An 18059-nucleotide genomic window follows, 5' to 3' on the forward strand; every position below is an offset into this window, starting at 1 on the left:
GGGTTCGTGCTCGACGGGTCGCCGGGTTTGCGTGCCGCGGCGATGGCGAATACCGCGGTGTTTACGAGCGGCTTCGGCGTCTTGCGACTCGGGTTGACGCTCGCGGGTATCGCGCACTCGTGGTTTCTCGGAACGGTGCGTGAATCGCCAGAAACACGCGTGGCGATGCGCATTTAGATTTTTTGTCGCGAGTGCGACGCTCGAACGACCGTGGGAGGTGATGACAGATGACAGATACTTCCGAGCGCGCGCAACGCGGACCGACAATCGTCGGTGCAGCGACGGCCGCTCCGTGAGCGAGTATCAAAATATTAGTTTTCAATCTGATCCCGGAGGTTTCTGATAGTTCTGAGACTCGTTTTTTGTGCGTTCGACAGACTGACTCGCTTTTCCCGCGCGCACGCAGGTCGTCATGGCGGCGTTTGGTGTCGGAGGATACGCTCTCGTGTGCGCCTACTTCATCGTCGGCAGTGCGGTGACAAAGATAAAATTGAAGGAAAAGCAAGCCGAGGGGATAGCGGAGGCGCGGGGAGGGCTTCGTGGCCCCGGAAGCGTGTGGGGGAGCGGGACGGCGGGGATTTTGTGCGCTATTGCGGCGCTTTCGGGATGGACACCCGTGTCGTTGGAACTCTGGCGGATCGGTTTCGTGGCGAGCTTTTGCAGCAAACTCAGCGACACCACCGCAAGTGAGATCGGCAAGGCCTACGGCAAGACGACCTATATGAGCACGCCACCGTTCAAGTTAGTTCCCAGAGGTACGGAGGGCGCCGTTAGCGTCGAAGGAACCGTGGCTGGTATCGTCGTATCGGGTCTGTTCGCCGGGCTTGCGTTCATCATCGGTCAACTGGATGCCGTCGGCGTCGGTGTATGCGTCCTCGCTGCCTTCATCGCGACGACCTTCGAGAGCATGCTCGGGGCGGCTGTGCAGGGTAGAAAAGGATTTGATTGGATGTCTAACGACGTGGTGAACGGAATACAGATCACGCTCGCGGCTGGGGTGGCCATCGCGTTGAGAACAATCGTCTGAGTCGACTAGATTCGAATCATCGTCGCGACGACACTCGTAGTAAAATTTACAAACTAGATAGAATTTAACAGATGGCTAGTTCAGGACCCCTTTTCTGTCATCCGGCACGGATAATGAAAAATCTCGTTCCTCACGACCCCTCCGACGTCGCCGCCCTTTGTTTATCATCGCACCGCGTCACGAAATCATGAACCTCGTCGGCAAACTTTTTCGGTTCTTCGAGGTACAACCAATGCCCACAGTTTTCGAAAATCTTCAACTCCGAATCGGGAATCATCTCAGCCACCGCTTTGATGCCATCTATGGGAAATATTTTGGTTTCACGTCCCGCCAGGACGAGCGCCGGGATGGTCATGTGTCGACACTCGCTTCGCCAGTCTTGGTGCGTGTGGTCGTACATCAGCTCGCACAACGCCTCGGGACAGCACTCGAGCGTCTCGCTCTTCACCATGGCGAGCACGTCGGGATCAACGACACTGAGATCGTGAAAGCAAGCCTCGGCGTTACCATCCGCGAACGTAGACATATCTCTTCTCACAGCCGCCGCCAACGCCTCGTAACTCGCCGCGTCGTAACAACCCAAACTCCCCAGCTCCCAATCCGGGCGTCTATTCTGCAACGGGGCCTGATCCACGAGCACCGCGCCGATGACGCTCACCTCGGTCGCATCGCTCCCCCCTCCGACGCGCCATCGCGCGCCGCACAACTGTAAGAGCGACCAAACGACCGCGCATCCCATCGACGCGCCGACGAGCACGAACCCGCTCGGCGACAGTCTCGCCGCCGCCTGCTCCAGGACCTCCCGCAGGTCCATCGCCAGCCGCGCGACGGTGTGGCCGCGTCCCGGACGGTCGCTCCCGCCGTGCCCTCGAAGATCGAACGCGATCGTCGCGGGAAAGTCGTCGCGCGCCGCGCGCATCGCCGGCGACCAGTACGCCGCCGTCCCGCTCCAACCGTGGACGAGGACGACGACGGGGCGATCGCGCGCGGGCGTAGCGCCGCCGACGACGGCGCGGAGGCGAACGCGGCCGCCGTCGACGGGGTCCAGGTCGAGCGCGGTCCACGGCATCGCGCGTCGACGAGTGTTTGGGAGCGAGGTCGATTGCAAAGGGCGGCGTCGCTCGGTTCTAAAGACGAGATTTAATTTTGGTGTCCAACGGACCCTGAGCGAGGGTGCGACCCTGAATGGCGCAGTTCTCTAAGTAAGGACACGGTTGGTACAGACCGCCGTACTTGGTGGACCAAGCGCGGAGCTTGGCGGCGATCACGGCGGGGCCGACGGAGTCGCCCCAGTGGACGACGCCGCCTCGAAAGGCAGGGAAGCCCATGCCTAAGATTGCCGCGGTGTCGATATCGCCAGCCTTGACGACGATGCCTTCGGAAAGAACTCTGCACGCTTCGTTGACGACCGGGAAAAAGATCATCTCAGCGATCTCTTGCGGACTCAAGCCCGCCGGAATGGGCGAACCGTCGAGCGGAAGTTTGGACTGCGCTCGGGACGCGGCGATGAGCATCTCGACACCCTCGGAATCAGGCGTGGCCCGGCGCTTATTGTCGTACTTGTAAAATCCAGCACCGGACTTCTCGCCCAATCTTTTGTTCGCGAGCAACGATGGGATGAGGGGCGAGCGGTAGACTCGATCGGGGAAATCGTCGATGAAGTTCTGCCCGACGTGAACGCCGACATCGTGACCGACCAAATCACCCAAACGGAACGGACCCATGGGCATTCCAAACATCATTATCGCACGATCGATGGCGTACGGATCGCACCCAATATCCACGAGCACCGTCGCGCTCATGGTGTACGGAAAGAAGATACGGTTGACGGCGAATCCGGTGCAGTTTCCCACGACGACAGGCGTCTTCTTAATTTGTTTACTCAAGCCCAAGGTGTCCACCAAAATCTGCGCCGGAGTCGCGTCGGTACGAATAATTTCGAACAGCTGCATGACATGAGCAGGTGAAAAGAAATGAGCACCCACGATGCGCTCTGGGTTCTTCATTTTGGCGGCGATTTTTGTAATGTCGATGGTACTCGTGTTCGTGCTCAAGATGCAATCAGGCTTGCAAATCCTCTCCAACTCACAGAAGATCTTTTGCTTGAGAGGTAAGTTTTCAATGACAGCCTCGATGACCATATCACACTGACGGAAATCTTGATCTGTGAGTGTAGGCTTGACGAGCGACATCAGCTGGCGCGCCTTGTCTTCAGTCATCCTGCCTTTACGAACCATGCTCGTCAAGTTTGATTGAATGCGACCGACGCCCGCGTCCAAAAACTCTTGCTTGATCTCTTTCAACACGACTTGAATTCCAGCGAGCAAGCACGCCGTGGCGATTCCACTCCCCATCAAACCGCCTCCGACGACGCCGACTGACTTCATCGGTCGAGGCTTAAGGCCGACGTCCGTGATTCCCGGAACTACGTTCGTCGCGCGCTGAGCGAAGAAGAAGTGAACCAAACCTTTCGCGGCAGGCGATGATACAGCCTTTTTAAAGTTTTCTGCCTCGCGCTTCAGTCCCTCTTCAGGGCCTTGGGCGAGTCCGACCGAGATGGCATCGACGCAAAGCGCCACGTGCGGCATCACTGACTGCACTCGCTTGGCCTTCTTGCTCGCCTCCTTGAGAATCATCTCCGTAGACTTGGGATCTGGTAGTTTGTCTTTACGATACATCGAAAGCTCCCGCTTCACGGAGCCACTCGCGATCGCCTTCGCCAACGCCGACGCCTCGGCGACGATTCTTGACGGGTCCGCAATTTTGTCAACCAATCCAAGTTTCAGCGCCTCCTCCGCCTTGATCGACTTGCTCTTCAGCATCATCTCCAGGGACTTCTCCAAGCCCACCAACCGCGGCAGGCGTTGAGTGCCACCAAACCCAGGAATCACTCCCAACTGAAGCTCAGGCAACCCCAACTGCGCCCTCGGCGTCGCCACGCGCGCGTTGCACGACATCGCCACCTCCAATCCCCCTCCTAGAGCCAAGTTTTCGATCGCCGCCACGCACGGCTTACTTCCACCCTCCACGTATCGGCACAGAATCGCGTTAAAATCGCCCACGTCGTTCGACGGCTTCCCCTGGGTCGACTTTCTCAATTGCGTAATGTCGAAACCGCCGCTAAACTTTCCGCCCGCCCCGTGGATGACGATCGCGCGCACGTTCGAGTTTGCCTGCGCGTCCTTTACCGCGCGCTCGAGTCCCTCGAGTACCGGCACCGCCAGCGCGTTCACCGGGGGGTTATTCAGCTCGATCACCGCCACGCCGTCGTCGATTTTCGTCGTCACCGGGGACATAATTCCAGGTTTCCGATTCGGTACGGATTATCGTCGACGCCGATCGCGCGCGGGCGCGTTCGAGGTCGCGCGTCGGTGTGAAGGCGCGAAAGGCGGTCACACTCGCGATCGGTCGTCGTCTGCGCGTCGCGAGGCGTCGAACGTCGTCGAGTGGCGGTGCTTCGACGGACGGCGACAGTTACGCAGTCACGGCGTCGGCGACGCGACTGGCGACTGGAGCGACGGAACCGCGAGCGACGGAATGAGGGTAACAGCCTCGCGAACGGCGATATAATTTGAATTGAAACGGCGACGATTCGTCACGGGGCGATCGCGAATGAACTCTGAGGACGGAATCACACGGCGAACGCGACCTTGGTCGCCGAAGCTGGCGCGGCGTCGGTCTGGTTGGGGTCCAACTCGGAATTCTTCTTTTTCAGCGCCGAGACGAGGTTCTTGTCGGAGAAAGACTGCATCGCTCGAGAATTATTTTGAACGGCTTCCACGGCGTATCGATCGCCGTCGATGAGACGGCGATCGAGGGCACGTCTCACGTAGAGCGTGACGCCGGAGACGAGTATCAGGCAGAGGGACACAATGGGGGAGACGTATCGCCACACTGCGACAAGAATCTCGATGAAGTCGATCGTTTCCTTGATTTCATCGTAAAACGCCTCGTCCATGTCGTACTCGAGGCTGGTCCAGGAGATTGGAACGAGGGCTTCGTCACCGCTCGAGGCGCCGGACCAGAGCGTGGTGTAGAAAGTATCCGTCGGGTCAATTTTGAAGTTTTGTTGGATCGGAACTCGCATGCCCACGGTGTTACCGCTGCGCTCGTAAATCATGATCTCGATATCATGTATCGTGGCGTTCGGGGCGAACGGAGATGAAGAAGAGGTCGGATCGATGTACCCGCCGAAGACTCGGGGGTCGGCTCGATGACCGTGAGGAAGCGTGTACACACTCGGGATGAGCTCGAACCCGCTCACGTTGAACGTGCCGTGAAATTCCGTGTTGCGCCCACACGCAGTCTGATCTACTGGACAAGCCAAGAACTCTTCGTGCGCGATAGCGTACGTTTCGACAGAGACCTTGGAATTCTTCTTGACCGTCTTGCCTTGCTGGTGTCGCAGCGTGAGGGAGCGTTTCAAATCTAATCCCATGCCAAAATCTGCCCAGGCAACGACATCAACTGAACTTCCGTGGATCTTAATAGCGTGATATTGTCCAGAAGCAATTGTTTTGCCTACGACGTTCTCGACATGCGACGTGTGAGGGTACGTGATTGGTCCCGCGGCGCCGTCAGAACGGCGCAACACATTCGTCGCGTTCTCGGGCGAGTTCACGCCGGTTGCGATGCGATAGGGCGTAGATCCGTAGACATAAGCCCACGTAGAAGTATCATTCACACTCCACGGCACGTGATCGTCGTCGATCGTCGTCGCGTTGCGAATCTTTGTCACCGATCGAATGAGTCTTCTAGGATCGTTTGCCGCATACTGCGCGGAGACGACGGGATCCTCGTATCCAAAAATCCACTCTCGAACGGTGCGTTTGATCAACATTCCGCTAGATTGTGGGCCAAGAGCGGGTCCAAGAGACGCTTGAAACGCGTTCGCTCCGTAGGTCGACGAGATATGAGTCAGGTATCCTTTCCAAAGCTGCGCGTGAAGCGCCGAGATCGTAAACGTCGCCGCCAATGTCGTCGTGTCCATAGTCAGCATACCCACGGCTGTCATGCCCGTGGAATCGCCGACAACGGCCTGATACAGCGCACTCGACGTCGGCGAGCTTATCGCGACGACAGAAACGGGCTGAGAAGCCTGAGTGGCGGCCCAAGATGCGTATTCAGGAACAGACGGGAAGCCGGTTAGAAACGCCGCCGGCACGCCCAAGGCAGCGAGTTGGGTCACCGATAGTCCCCCAAGAGGGCTCGCTGTGAAGATTTGTTCAACTGCAAGCGCCTGTAAAGCGGTAGGCCCTCCAAGAGCCGCCGCGACGAGGTTAGGAAACGCCGCCCCGAGCGTTGGGTCGTTCGCCATGGCGCCAAAAAGCTGAGTGATACCGCCGACCAACCCCGAGAGCGTTTGCGGGATTGCGGTGTACAGGATGTTCGCTTCGCTCCCTGCCGTCTTCACCATGCCGATGTACGCCAAGTTGAAAGACACGATCTATGATGAAGAGTGAGAAGTTATGAAACTAAATGAAGCGCTCTAGTTAGTATACCTCGTCGTTCATTGAGCATCCGTCGCAAAAGTTTGCAGCGTCCATGTCCGCATAGAGCGTCGACACAAAGGATACTTCCGTGTCGTCGTTCGAAAAAGTAATATTCTGACGCTTGTTCACAGTGTTCGAAATAACGTACGGACCCACTTCCACGAGTGCCGGGGGATGAGTACCGGCGAGAACTTGACTCGGGTTGGTGATGTTCCAGAAATAAATGCTCGCCTTGAGATTATTCTCGCATCTGGTGGTGCTGGTTACCCAGCACTTATCGCCCCGGTCAATCTTATAATCGGTGATCAAGCTCAGCGCAGGGACGTAGAGATACGCCAAACATAAGCTCGTGCCTAAAAATAACGTCGCACCGACTAAGACAGCCTGCAAAGTTGGTGTGAGCTCGCGTCGGCTGCGGTGAAGAAACACATGGCAAACTCACGTGACAGAAGAAATTTTTCCTGCTCGACTCCAAGCCACCGTACGTGCTGAGCACCTTGGTCGGCGCAGCACTCCGTTCATCGACCTCGATCGTGTCTAACGTGTCGTACTGGGTCGACATCGCGGCGTGCACTGAGGTTGATATTCTATTCTTGGCTCGCGACGTCGTCAACAATCGCGTCTTTGTTTTGTTACAAATCATGTTCCCTAGTCCTGCTTATCGTGCTCATCGGGCGTCGCCCAGTACTGCGGGGTGTCCAAATCAGTCATCAATCCCCAGCCGTACATCAAAGTGATGAGAAGGCCCCAGAAGATGATCACCCCCATCACGAGCTGCGCCTGCGTCTCGCACAGCGCGCCGCACTCGGGCGCCTCCGATTGCTCCAGCGCCAGCAGCGCGCGCCCCGTGGCGCCGTCCTCGACCTCACCGCACTCGAGCGCGCTCGCACCGGCTGATTCATAAAACACGCCTACGGCGGCGATACCCTCGCGCTCGACCGTCTCCAAATCGTTCGCGAACGCCTCGCCCGCGCCTCGCGCGTCGTCCCCGCACGTCGCCACCACCGCTCGCAGCCTCCCTCCCGCGGCGCCCTCGCGCGCGTCCAAGTACGCGCGCAACGGATCACGCGCGTACACGATCGTCTCCATCCCATCGACGCTCGCCAGCTCATCCTCGCACTCGACCGACGCGAAGACGCGCCGCGCCCCGTCGCTCTCCTCGATCGCCCGCCGCACCGCGTCCGCCCTCACCCGCGCGTTCGGCGCGAACGTCCCGCGACGCTTCCCATCGCCCTCGCCGCGCACCCGTCGCAGCGCGTCCCTTCGCGCGTCCCCATCGTCGCCGAACCGTCCTCGTCGAACGAGCGCGAGCTCGGCCTCGTCGTCCTCCTCGTCCTCGTCGCGCGTCCCGATCGCCGCCGACGTCCTCGCGCGCGCGCCGACCCCTCGATCGCGCGTCCGATCGCCGTCGCGCGCGCCGACGACCGCGACGACGCCGTCGTCCATCGCGCGCGCGTCGTACGTCGTCTCGAACGCGTCGCCTCGATCGTTCGCCCGCGCGCTCTTCGCGCGCGCCGTTCGCGCGCGCACGAGCGCGCCGTCGCTCGCGCGCGCCGCGAGCGCGACCGCGACGACGAGGACGACGAGCGTCGCGCGCGTCGGCGTCGCCGCGCGTCGCGCGCCGCGCGGCATGCCGCGCGATGCGTCGCGATGTGACGATTTCGCGGCCGCAGACCCGCGCGCGCATGCGCGCCGCGCTCGGACCGCGCGCGCGCGTCGCCATGTCCGTCGAGCGCGCGCGCGCGGACGCGCGCTCGGACCGCGCGCGCGCGCGACCGCGCGCGACCGCGGACGCGCTCGAGGACCTGCGCGTGCGATGCGCGCACTGCGACGCCGTCTTCGCGCCGCGCGCGCTCGAATACGGCGCCGACGCGCGACGATTCGCGAGCGAGACGCTGCGAGACGCGTTCGACGCGCTCGAGCGGGACGAGGAGACGAACGGGTTCTTGCTGCGAGGGCGCGAGCGCGGCGACGCGGCGCACCGGGGGCTGGCGCGGGCGTGCGACGAGCTGAGGAAGACGATGTCGCTCACGGAGGCGAACGCGACGCTGGGGCGAGGGGCGATGCACGTGTTCTCGACGAAACAGGCGAGGGCGCTGCTGACGAGCGCGGGGGCGGTCGGGGAGGGAGAGGGAAGGTTGAGATGGTTTTTGGACGTCGGCGCGGGGTGCGGCGAGGTGACGGAGACGCTGGCGAAGAATTTTGAAAAGACGTGCGCGACGGAGAGCTCGCGAGGGATGGCGAAGCGATTGAGAGAGCGTGGATTTGATGTCGTGCTCGAGAGCGACACGATCGAGGACGTCGTGGGGGACGTGCGGCGGCTGGGGGAGGATTTGGACGAGGACGGGTTCGACGTCGTCGCGGCGTTGAACCTGTGCGATCGAATCGACGCTCCGGTGACGCTCATGTCGCAGTTAAAGCGCGCGTTGAAACCCGGGACCGGGGTTTTGATATTAGCCATCGTCGTTCCGTTCCGTCCATTCGTCGAGGGCGCGGACGGGACGCGAACGAAACCCAGCGAAACCGTCGACGCGCCGAGCTCGGGATCGTGGGAGGCGGGCGTCGAGGCGCTGTGGGAAAATTTAATCGCTCCCGCGGGATTCGAGCTCATCAGGCTCGCCCGGGTGCCGTACATATCCGAGGGCGATCACCTCTTCGACGCGTACGTCCTGGACGACGCCGTGTTCGTGTTGAGGGCGCCGGCTCGATGAACCGACGTCCCGAGCGCGCGAGCGGGACGCGCTGTAATTCAACGCTTCATTCCTAGCCTCCCCGCGCGCCCGCGCGCGCTTTCGCCGCGAGCGACGATGTCGACGGCGTCCACGTCGTCGTCGTCGTCGACGTCGGCGCCGATGACGGCGAGCGAGATTCGCGCGCGCGTGCGACGCCAAAAAGTCGACCCGCGCGTGTCGCTGGACGTCTACTTCAGAACCGCCGAACACGTGCATCTACAGGTGCGCGCGCGCTCGCGACGCGCTCGCGACGCGCGCCGACGGTAGAACTCTCGAGCGCGCGCGCGCGAAGCGCGAGCGACGACGGCGACGACGGGAAAAGGGGACGCTCGATTGGATTGGGACGCGGCGTCGGTTGACCGAACGCGAGCGACGCGCGCTCGCGACGCGCGGAACGACGGCGCCGCGAGACTGACGGCTCGCGATGCGATGTGCGCTCGTCGCGATCGCGCAGGCAAAGATTTATAGGAGCGAAGGAAACTTGCCGCAGCTGTACAGGCTGTTGTACGCGTACGCGTCGGTGGTGTTGGATACGATGGCGGAGCACGGCGACTGGGACGACGTAAAGTACGCCGAGCGGGTGAAACGGGAGAAAACGAGGACGGAGGAGGCGTTAGCGGAGATGGAGTCATTGAAACCGGTGATCGATGCGGAGGCGGAGGCGTGGAGACGATCGGCACCGCGGCGCGGGGCGAAGTCGGCGGCGGTCGGAGCCGCCGCCGGCGCGTCGTCGTCGTCCACAAAGGGCGCGACCGGGGGGGATGGGGACACGAACAGGAACACGACGGTACCTAAAGCGAGCGGAGAGACGCTGACGAAGCACTCGATGTTCGACGGGCGTCTACCGAGTGCCACGGACACGGCGACGGCGGCTCGAACGGCGGCGGCGAACCCGAGCGGAGCCGTCGTCGAAAAGAGTACCACCGCGCCCGCACCGAGCGTGGGGACGCGACAAGAAAACGCAGCGAGACACGCCCACTCGCTGTTACCTCCGCCGCCACCGCCGCCTCCAGCGCTCGGGGATGGGGACTCCGCGGCGTTTTCGCAGAGCCTGATGCGCAACGCGGCGAGCGTGGATTTCCAACCCAAAGTCATCGTCCAGATTCCCACCACGGACGAGGCGGCCACGGACCACACGCGCTTAGACACCCGTCTAAAGCTGTACAACCTGCGCGAGAAAGTCGTCCGCGGCGACGGGAACTGCCAATTCCGCGCCGTCGCCGATCAACTCTTTCGCGACCAAGAGCGTCACGCCGAGTGTCGCGCCGTCGTCGTCGATCAACTCCGCCGCGCCTCCGAAGACTACGCTCCCTACGTTCCCGAAGATTTCGACGCGTACGTCGAATCCATGGCCAAGGACACCGCGTGGGGCGATCACATCACCCTTCAAGCCGCCGCCGACGCCTACGGCGTTCGCATGTGCGTCATATCCAGCTACCGGGACAACTTTCTCGTCGAGATCACCCCCAAGACGGCGCGCAGCGCGCGCGTGTGTTGGATCTCCTTCTGGGCCGAGGTACACTACAACTCCGTGTACCCCGCGTAGTCTCCCAGCCCTCGTCGCGCTCGGTCCCTCGTCGCCGCCGCCGCCGCGCCGAGTCCCTCGTATCCACCGTTCACGACTCACGACGAATGCTGTATGGGTAAACAGTATGCTTCACGCCACGGTGCCGAGGCCGTGTTCGACGTCACCGCGCGCGTCACATCGCGCGCCATGTCCGCGACGGCGTGCAAGTTTTACCTCGCCGGCGCGTGCCGGAACGGCGCGTCGTGTCGATTCTCGCACGACGCCGACGCGAGCGCGAGCGCGAGCGCGCGCGCGTCGACGGAGACGCGCGAGCGATGCAAATTCGTCGACGCCCCCGGTGGGTGCACGTTCGGCGATCGATGCAAGTACGCGCACGGCGCGAGCGACGCCGGCGCGAGCGACGTCGCGAGGGCGTTCAGTCGCGTGACGCTCGCCACCGGGGCGGGACGCGGGATGTCGGCGAGCGCGACGGCGTTCGCGCCGGGAGGGACGCGGGGGAACGCGAACGCGAACGGCGCCGAATACGAACACGGCGAAGAGGAGGACGAAGATTGGGGATACGTGGACGAACACGGGAATTGGGTGTCGTTCGACGACGAGGGCGAGGGCGCGAGGGAGTTTTTGGCGGCGCAGTTGCCGGACGAGGACGAGCTGTTGGGACTGACGAGCGAGGGGCCGAGCGGGGCGGGCGACGACGCGTGGGGGTTCTTCGACGAGGGCGGGAATTGGGTGTCGCTCGAGGGAGAGGGACAGCGGTACCTACAAACGCAGGAAGATTTGGTGCGTTGAGGACGATGGGCGTCGACGAGGAAGAGGGAGCGATGACGAGGAGGATGTACACTACGCGCGACGAAGTATTCGCCGCGACTGAATTCCGACGATTGTAATTTGATTCACGCAAGCGCTAACGATTATGCATGAGTCTGACGGCTTGCGCGTTTTCATTCCTCGCAGGGCATCGGTCGGGAGGACTCGTTCGTCGACGACGGCGTCGACGAAAGCGCGGATGAGGACGCGGAAGCGGAGGACGCGGAAGTCGCGCGACTCGAGGCTTCGCAAAATTTAGAGTGCGTGGTGTGTTTGGAAGTCGTCGTCGAGAAACCTCGCTTCGCGGATCGACGATTCGGGCTGTTGAACGCGTGCGAGCACTGCTTTTGCCTGAATTGCATTCGCGGATGGCGTCAGGGAGGAACGCAGCGAGGGGCCGAAGCGAGCGCTTCGAGCAACGAACAAGCGCGCATGTGCCCGATTTGTAGGACGACTTCTCACTTCATTACGCCGACGACGTCGTGGCCGAGAAACGACGAAGAAAAGACACAGATGATCGACTCGTACCGAGAACGGATGGGCAAAATACCGTGCAAACATTTCGACGGCGGCGACGGCACGTGTCCGTTTGGAACTTCGTGTTTCTACGAACACAGATACCGCGCTACGGGCGAGTTGGAGAGCGCCGAAGTACGGAAAAGCACCGCTTCAGACGGGAGTTTGAACATCCTCACTCCGGTTCGATTGAGCGATTTCATCCAGACGTCGAGAAGGTTTAGATAGATAGCGAACGTAGAGTTGATAAATGAAAAATGTTTACAATGCGTGGCAACTCGTTCGATGGTGGGTCTAAGGGTCGCGATTTCTTCGATCGTGTCTAAGGTTCATAACTCAAGTTCGGTCCCAACCAGCGTTGCACTTCAGAGAGCTCCATCTTTTTGCGGCCCGCGTATTCTTCAACTTGGTCAGACGTAAGCTTACCGACGTTGAAATATTCAGAGCACGCGCCTGCGAAGTACAAGCCAGAGACCGAGGCCGAGGGAAGCATGGCGAACGTCTCGGTAAGTTCGACGCCAATTTCTTCCTTGACCTTCATCAAGTCCCACATTGTCGCCTTTTCCGTGTGATCTGGCTGGGACGGATAACCCGGCGCTGGACGAATGCCTTGATATTTCACCTTGAGTAAGTCTTCGCAGTTGAAAGACTCATCCTTGGCGTAACCCCAGTCATCCTTACGGACGCGCTCGTGGAGCAACTCCGCGAACGCTTCAGCGAGGCGATCAGCCAAGGCTTCCGCCATGATGTAGGAGTAATCGTCGTTCGCAGCCTTGAACTCGGCCGTAAGCTCATCGAGACCAAATCCAGCAGAGCACACGAACATACCGAGGTAATCCTTCACACCGCTATCCTTCGGGGCGATGAAGTCACTGAGCGCCATGTACGGCTCGTCGGTGTCTTTTTCGGCTTGCTGGCGGAGCGTGTAGAAAGTGTGGTGCGTCGTTGTCCGGCTTTCATCTGTGTAAACGACGATGTCATCGCCAACGGAGTTGGCCGGGTAGAAACCATAAATACCCTTGAGAGTAAGTCTCTTGTTTTGCTTGATTTTTGTGATCATCGCGTTGGCCTCGTCGAAGAGCTTCTTCGCCTCGGGGCCGACAGTTTCATCGTTGAAAATCTTCGGGTAGCCACGGTTCGGGTAGCGACCACGCAGCTGCCACACCTGGAAGAACGGATTCCAGTCAATGTACGGAAGCACATCGTCGATCGACACCTCCATCGCCTTGGCTCCGCAGAACTTGGGAGTGACAGGGACATTCGGCGCGGCGGTGAAGTCCACCGGTTTCACAGTTGCTCTCGCCTTTTGGAGGGTAAGGTATTTACGATCCTCTAAACCAGCGTAAAATTCGTCACGCATCTCAGCGTACGTTTCATTGATGTCGTCCATGAAGTCAGCGTGCTTCCTCTTGTCCAACAAGGTCTGAGCCACTGGCACCGCACGCGAGGCATCGAGAACGTGAATCACACCGCCGGAGTAGTTTGGCGTCAGCTTCACCGCAGTGTGCATCTTAGACGTCGTCGCACCGCCGATGAGAAGCGGGATTCTCATACCTGCCTTTTCCATCTCCTTTGCGACGGTCACCATCTCATCCAATGACGGTGTGATCAAGCCCGAAAGACCCAAAATGTCAGCCTTGCTCTCTCTCACCGCATCTAAAATCTTTTCACAGGGACACATCACGCCAATGTCAATAACCTTGAAGTTATTGCACCCTAAAACGACGGCAACAATGTTCTTACCGATGTCGTGCACGTCACCCTTCACCGTGGCGATCAAAAAGGTACCGGCGGTACTGGCTTCAGTGCTGCCGGTGAGAGCCTTTTCCGCATCCATGAAAGGGATAAGGTGGCCGACAGCCTTCTTCATCACACGGGCAGATTTAATAACTTGCGGCAAAAACATCTTACCGGCGCCAAAGAGATCACCAACCACATTCATGCCGTCCATCAGTGGACCTTCGATGACTTCCAGGCAAGACTTGTACTTGTCGCCCACGCGGCACTCTTCCGTGTCAGCGATGCAGAACTCGTCAATCCCCTTGATGAGGGCATATTCGAGTCGCTTTTCGCACGGCTGGTTACGCCATTCCTTACCCGACCCAGCAGCCTTCACGGCACCACCGCCAGCGGCACCCTTCTTGCGAAGGTTGCAAGGAGTGGACTTCGGGTCAAGCGTCGCCGCAAATTCGAGCATGCGCTCAGTGGCGTTGGTGCATCTGTTCAAGAGCACGTCTTCGACGTATTCCAACAACTCCTTGTCCATCTTCTCGTACACATCCTCTTCGACTTGCGCGGCGTTCACGATACCCATGTCCATACCGGCCTTGCAGGCGTGGTACAAGAAGGCGCTGTGGAACGCGCGGCGCACGGGCTCGTTGCCGCGGAAGGAGAAGGCCAAGTTGGACACGCCTCCGCTGATTTTGCAACCAGGGCAGAGACGCTTGATCTCGCGAGTAGCGTTGATGAAGTCAACGCCGTAGTTGTTGTGTTCTTCCATGCCCGTGCCGATCGTAAGAATGTTCGGGTCAAAGATGATGTCTTGCGGGTTGAAGCCAAGCTGTTCGACCAAGAGCTTGTAAGCGCGGCAGCAAATGCGCACCTTCTCAGCTTCAGTCGCCGCTTGCCCTTCCTCGTCGAACGCCATCACGACGACGGCGGCGCCGTGACGCTTCACGATCTTCGCGTGATGCAAGAACTCTTCCTCACCACCCTTGAGGGAGATAGAGTTCATGATGCACTTGCCTTGGCTGCACTTCAAGCCAGCCTCGACGACGTGGAACTTGGAAGAGTCAATCATGAAAGGAACCTTGGAGGCGTCCGGCTCGGAAACGAGCAAGTTCACAAAGCGAGACATGGCAGTTTCGCCGTCGATCAAGCCGTCGTCCATGTTGATGTCAATGACGTGCGCACCGTGCTCGACTTGCTTGAGCGCGATGGCGAGAGCCTTCTCAAAGTTACCATCGACGATGGCCTTCTTGAAGATGGACGAGCCCGCAACGTTGCACCGTTCACCGAGGTTGATGAACGTCTTGCGGTAGTCATTTTCGTTCGGCACATAGTTGAACGGCTCGAGACCGGAGATGCGCATAATTTCTGGCACATCGTGCTTCTTGCGCGGCGTGTACGGTGCCACCATCTGGGCGAGAGCGCCGATGTGGTCATCCGTGGTGCCGCAGCAGCCACCGATGCCATTCAACAACCCCTTCTCGAGGAAGACGCGGCAGTCTTCGGCCATTTCAGCACCCTTTTGATCGTAACCACCCATGGCGTTCGGCAAACCGGCGTTAGGGTACGCGAACACCCAGCAGTCGGCGCACTTGCTCAAGTTCTCAATGTACGGGACCATGTCCTTGGCGCCGAGAGCGCAGTTCAAGCCAACAGCCATCGGCTTGGCGTGGCTGACGGAGTTCCAGAACGCCTCGTTCGTTTGGCCAGACAAGGTACGACCGGAGTTGTCGACGATGGTGCCGGAGATGAACAACGGAAGACGCGTACCGTAAGCCTCAAAGAACTTCTCAATGGCGAAAATCGCCGCCTTGGCGTTGAGCGTGTCAAAGATCGTTTCAACCAAAATCAAGTCCACACCACCCTCGACGAGTGCCTCAATCTGCTCGTAGTACGCGTCAACAATCTCGTCGAACGTACACGCGCGGAACGCCGGGTTCTCGACGGATGGAGACACCGAGAGTGTTCTGTTCGTCGGACCAATGGCGCCGGCGGCAAAGCGCGGCTTGGCCGGATTTTGCTCCGTAAACTTCACGCACGCCGCCTTCGCCAAGCGAGCAGCGGCCAAGTTCATGTCGCGCACTTCTTCCTTCTTGTCGAGCTCGTAGTCCGCCTGCGCGATCATCGTCGAAGAGAACGTGTTCGTCTCGATGATGTCGGCGCCCGCGGCGAGATACGCCTCGTGGATTTCAGAGATAACCTCCGGCTTCGTCAGCACCAAGATGTCGTTGTTCCCCTTCAAGTCATGCGTATGATTCTTGTAACGATCACCACGGAAGTCATCCTCGCTCAGCTTGTACTTTTGCACCGCCGTTCCCATCGCGCCGTCGATCACCATCACGCGCTTTTGCATGATACCCTCGATGACGTCGAACGCCGCCGACTTCTTCAACGAATCCACCCACTTCGCGTACTTCGGCACCTTCGCTCTGTTTGTCTTCGGTTTCACCTTCGGGTACAAGTCGTAGTACCCCGGCGCGTCCCCGAACCGCTTCACCTCGTGCTCCTCCATCGCCTCCGCCCCGCTCAGTTCCAGGGCGAACGCGGCGATGATGCCGATCGGCGCCAAGATCGGCGTCAACACGACGAACAACGCGGCGAACAGCGCGGCTATGGGCCAGGTCGCTAAGATGATAATCGCCCCTCGCTTACCGCTCCGACGAGACGCGTTGTACCATCGCGCGTAGGCGAGTCTCAGCGCCGGACCGTCGATGGCCGTCATCACGCGGGCGAGCGGCGACGCCATGGTTTCGCGACTCACGGCGCGCGCGCGACGCCGCTCGGGAGGTCTTCGCGCGAGCGTTCGCGCGAAGAGAATTCCTTCGTGCCGCGGACGCGACGCGCGCGTGCGTGTGACGCGCGCGAGGGCGTCTGAGGGCGACGCGCGCGCGGCCGCCGTCGCTCGAGGAGTCGCTTCGAGTGGATAGCGCCTGCGCCTGCGGAAAATCGAATTCGACGAGTCAGGACTCGTCGGCAGTCCCCGAATGACGTTTCTCCCGCGAGACGCGCGAGGGACGAGGGCGATTGAGGACGCGAAGCGTGGATCGGTGTGACAAAAACTAACGATTTGGCGCGTCACGTCGTCGCCTTGGTGGATTGCGAGGGACGACCGACGTCGTAGCCGCGAGTGATTTTGGGCGAACTCTTGAGCTTGTCGCGACGCTTGCGCTGAAACGCGAATTGACGCTCGCGGAAAATCTGAGGAATGTCTTTTCCCGTGGTTTCCATCTCCTTCTTGTAGGATTCGAGCACGATTCGAACGTCTTGGACGTTTAAGCGGACGATGGACTCGAGGAATGGCATCAAGTCCAGCAGGGCGGTGTCTTTGGAGCCGTCTTCGTACGTCCACGGTTTGATGGGAATGACGTTGGCGGCGTGAAGCTCGGCGCTTCTCGGTTTGCTGCTAATGTACAAAATCTGCCCCATGTCCCGATTGAGCTTGCTTAAATCTCTGATGTACTCTCCGTTCTTGTACTGCGCTGATTCCCGATACAAACGATGAGTGACGTATCTCGTCGGGTCCAAGCGTTCGATGATCGGGTCGCCGTACGTCATCAACTGATCCGTGAAAATCACCATCTCGTAAAACTGCGACATGTGCTTCAGGAACGCGTCCACTCCGGGTCTCTTGAAAACCCTCCACCCGCGCTCGCGCTTCCAATTGGAGTTTATCAGCGTATCATCTAAGTCTAACACCAGCGTGTGCGGAATGTACTCGGCTTGCGCCGGGTGATCGGGCAGCAACTTATCGCTGATCGGATCGAGATAATTATGCGACTGATCGTCCATCCACTGACGAAACTTCAACACTTGTTCGACCAATCCTCCGTACGCGCCCTCGAGCGGCGTCCCGCGCATCGTCGTCGGCACGTGTTCGCCCGCCTCGACGCGTTTCGCCAGTTCCTCCGTCGTGCTCGCGTACATCGACCCCCCCACCACGCACCCCACGCCCGCTCCGACCACGAGCGCCGCGGTTCCGAGTCCATCGGATATCTTACTCGCCGTCGTCGGCGCTTTCGCCGCTTCTTCGCGCGCATCGCCGAACCAGCGTCGTTTCGTTCCTCCGCGCCAAGGATTCGCCGTCGCGTTCGGCGAGCTCCCGCGCCCGATCGCGCGCTCGCGTCCGCTCGGCCCGCTCGCGACGCCGCGCGCGCATCGCGCGAGTCGATCGGCGACGCGTCGCATCGCCGCCGGTCTCGCGTCGCGTCGCGCGCGCGCGTTTTTGTGAC

The 18059-nt window shown here is 60.2% G+C and overlaps 12 protein-coding genes across 12 annotated transcripts; 5 read left to right on the forward strand and 7 right to left on the reverse strand.

Moving 5' to 3' along the window:
• Positions 1-6: 6 nt before the first annotated feature.
• OSTLU_5597 (predicted protein) lies at positions 7-1027 on the forward strand (the record flags this gene model as incomplete). The annotated part of the gene is made up of 2 exons (XM_001416712.2): positions 7-135; positions 407-1027. Coding segments are annotated over 2 exons (750 nt in total), but the record flags the coding sequence as incomplete, so codon positions are not given.
• Positions 1028-1157: 130 nt separating this feature from the next.
• Positions 1158-2096, reverse strand: OSTLU_86812 (predicted protein; the record flags this gene model as incomplete). The annotated part of the gene is made up of 1 exon (XM_001417004.1): positions 1158-2096. The coding sequence occupies one exon, from the start codon at positions 2094-2096 to the stop codon at positions 1158-1160; it is 939 nt and encodes a 312-aa protein (XP_001417041.1).
• A 38-nt stretch (positions 2097-2134) lies between these two features.
• OSTLU_49128 (predicted protein) lies at positions 2135-4323 on the reverse strand (the record flags this gene model as incomplete). Its single annotated transcript, XM_001417005.1, has 1 exon — positions 2135-4323. One exon carries the CDS (start codon positions 4321-4323, stop codon positions 2155-2157), a length of 2169 nt encoding a protein of 722 aa, XP_001417042.1. The 3' UTR covers positions 2135-2154.
• Positions 4324-4658: 335 nt separating this feature from the next.
• Positions 4659-6443, reverse strand: OSTLU_30787 (predicted protein; the record flags this gene model as incomplete). The annotated part of the gene is made up of 1 exon (XM_001417006.1): positions 4659-6443. The coding sequence occupies one exon, from the start codon at positions 6441-6443 to the stop codon at positions 4659-4661; it is 1785 nt and encodes a 594-aa protein (XP_001417043.1).
• Positions 6444-6519: 76 nt separating this feature from the next.
• On the reverse strand, positions 6520-6948 carry OSTLU_92495 (predicted protein; the record flags this gene model as incomplete). Its single annotated transcript, XM_001417007.1, has 1 exon — positions 6520-6948. A coding segment is annotated over one exon (429 nt), but the record flags the coding sequence as incomplete, so codon positions are not given.
• Positions 6949-7167: 219 nt separating this feature from the next.
• On the reverse strand, positions 7168-8151 carry OSTLU_14756 (predicted protein; the record flags this gene model as incomplete). Its single annotated transcript, XM_001417008.1, has 1 exon — positions 7168-8151. One exon carries the CDS (start codon positions 8149-8151, stop codon positions 7168-7170), a length of 984 nt encoding a protein of 327 aa, XP_001417045.1.
• An 89-nt stretch (positions 8152-8240) lies between these two features.
• OSTLU_34494 (predicted protein) lies at positions 8241-9230 on the forward strand (the record flags this gene model as incomplete). The annotated part of the gene is made up of 1 exon (XM_001416713.1): positions 8241-9230. The coding sequence occupies one exon, from the start codon at positions 8241-8243 to the stop codon at positions 9228-9230; it is 990 nt and encodes a 329-aa protein (XP_001416750.1).
• A 1075-nt stretch (positions 9231-10305) lies between these two features.
• Positions 10306-10797, forward strand: OSTLU_33951 (predicted protein; the record flags this gene model as incomplete). Its single annotated transcript, XM_001416714.1, has 1 exon — positions 10306-10797. One exon carries the CDS (start codon positions 10306-10308, stop codon positions 10795-10797), a length of 492 nt encoding a protein of 163 aa, XP_001416751.1.
• A 132-nt stretch (positions 10798-10929) lies between these two features.
• On the forward strand, positions 10930-11568 carry OSTLU_92497 (predicted protein; the record flags this gene model as incomplete). The annotated part of the gene is made up of 1 exon (XM_001416715.1): positions 10930-11568. A coding segment is annotated over one exon (639 nt), but the record flags the coding sequence as incomplete, so codon positions are not given.
• Positions 11569-11850: 282 nt separating this feature from the next.
• Positions 11851-12330, forward strand: OSTLU_86816 (predicted protein; the record flags this gene model as incomplete). Its single annotated transcript, XM_001416716.1, has 1 exon — positions 11851-12330. A coding segment is annotated over one exon (480 nt), but the record flags the coding sequence as incomplete, so codon positions are not given.
• Positions 12331-12349: 19 nt separating this feature from the next.
• Positions 12350-16228, reverse strand: metH (B12 dependent methionine synthase). The gene has a single exon (XM_001417009.1). It carries the CDS (start codon positions 16181-16183, stop codon positions 12425-12427), a length of 3759 nt encoding a protein of 1252 aa, XP_001417046.1. The 5' UTR covers positions 16184-16228; the 3' UTR covers positions 12350-12424.
• A 677-nt stretch (positions 16229-16905) lies between these two features.
• OSTLU_34411 (MPT family transporter: inner membrane translocase (import) Tim50) lies at positions 16906-17619 on the reverse strand (the record flags this gene model as incomplete). Its single annotated transcript, XM_001417010.1, has 1 exon — positions 16906-17619. The coding sequence occupies one exon, from the start codon at positions 17617-17619 to the stop codon at positions 16906-16908; it is 714 nt and encodes a 237-aa protein (XP_001417047.1).
• Between the last annotated feature and the right edge of the window lie 440 nt (positions 17620-18059).

Source organism: Ostreococcus lucimarinus, chromosome 3 (assembly GCF_000092065.1).
Source record: "Ostreococcus lucimarinus CCE9901 chromosome 3, complete sequence".
Lineage (NCBI taxonomy): Eukaryota > Viridiplantae > Chlorophyta > Mamiellophyceae > Mamiellales > Bathycoccaceae > Ostreococcus > Ostreococcus sp. 'lucimarinus'.

Bases quoted from the DNA above. Each gene is read 5' to 3' on its own strand.
- metH (XM_001417009.1), bottom strand. From the start codon at position 16,183: ATGCAAAAGCGCGTGATGGTGATCGACGGCGCGATGGGAACGGCGGTG.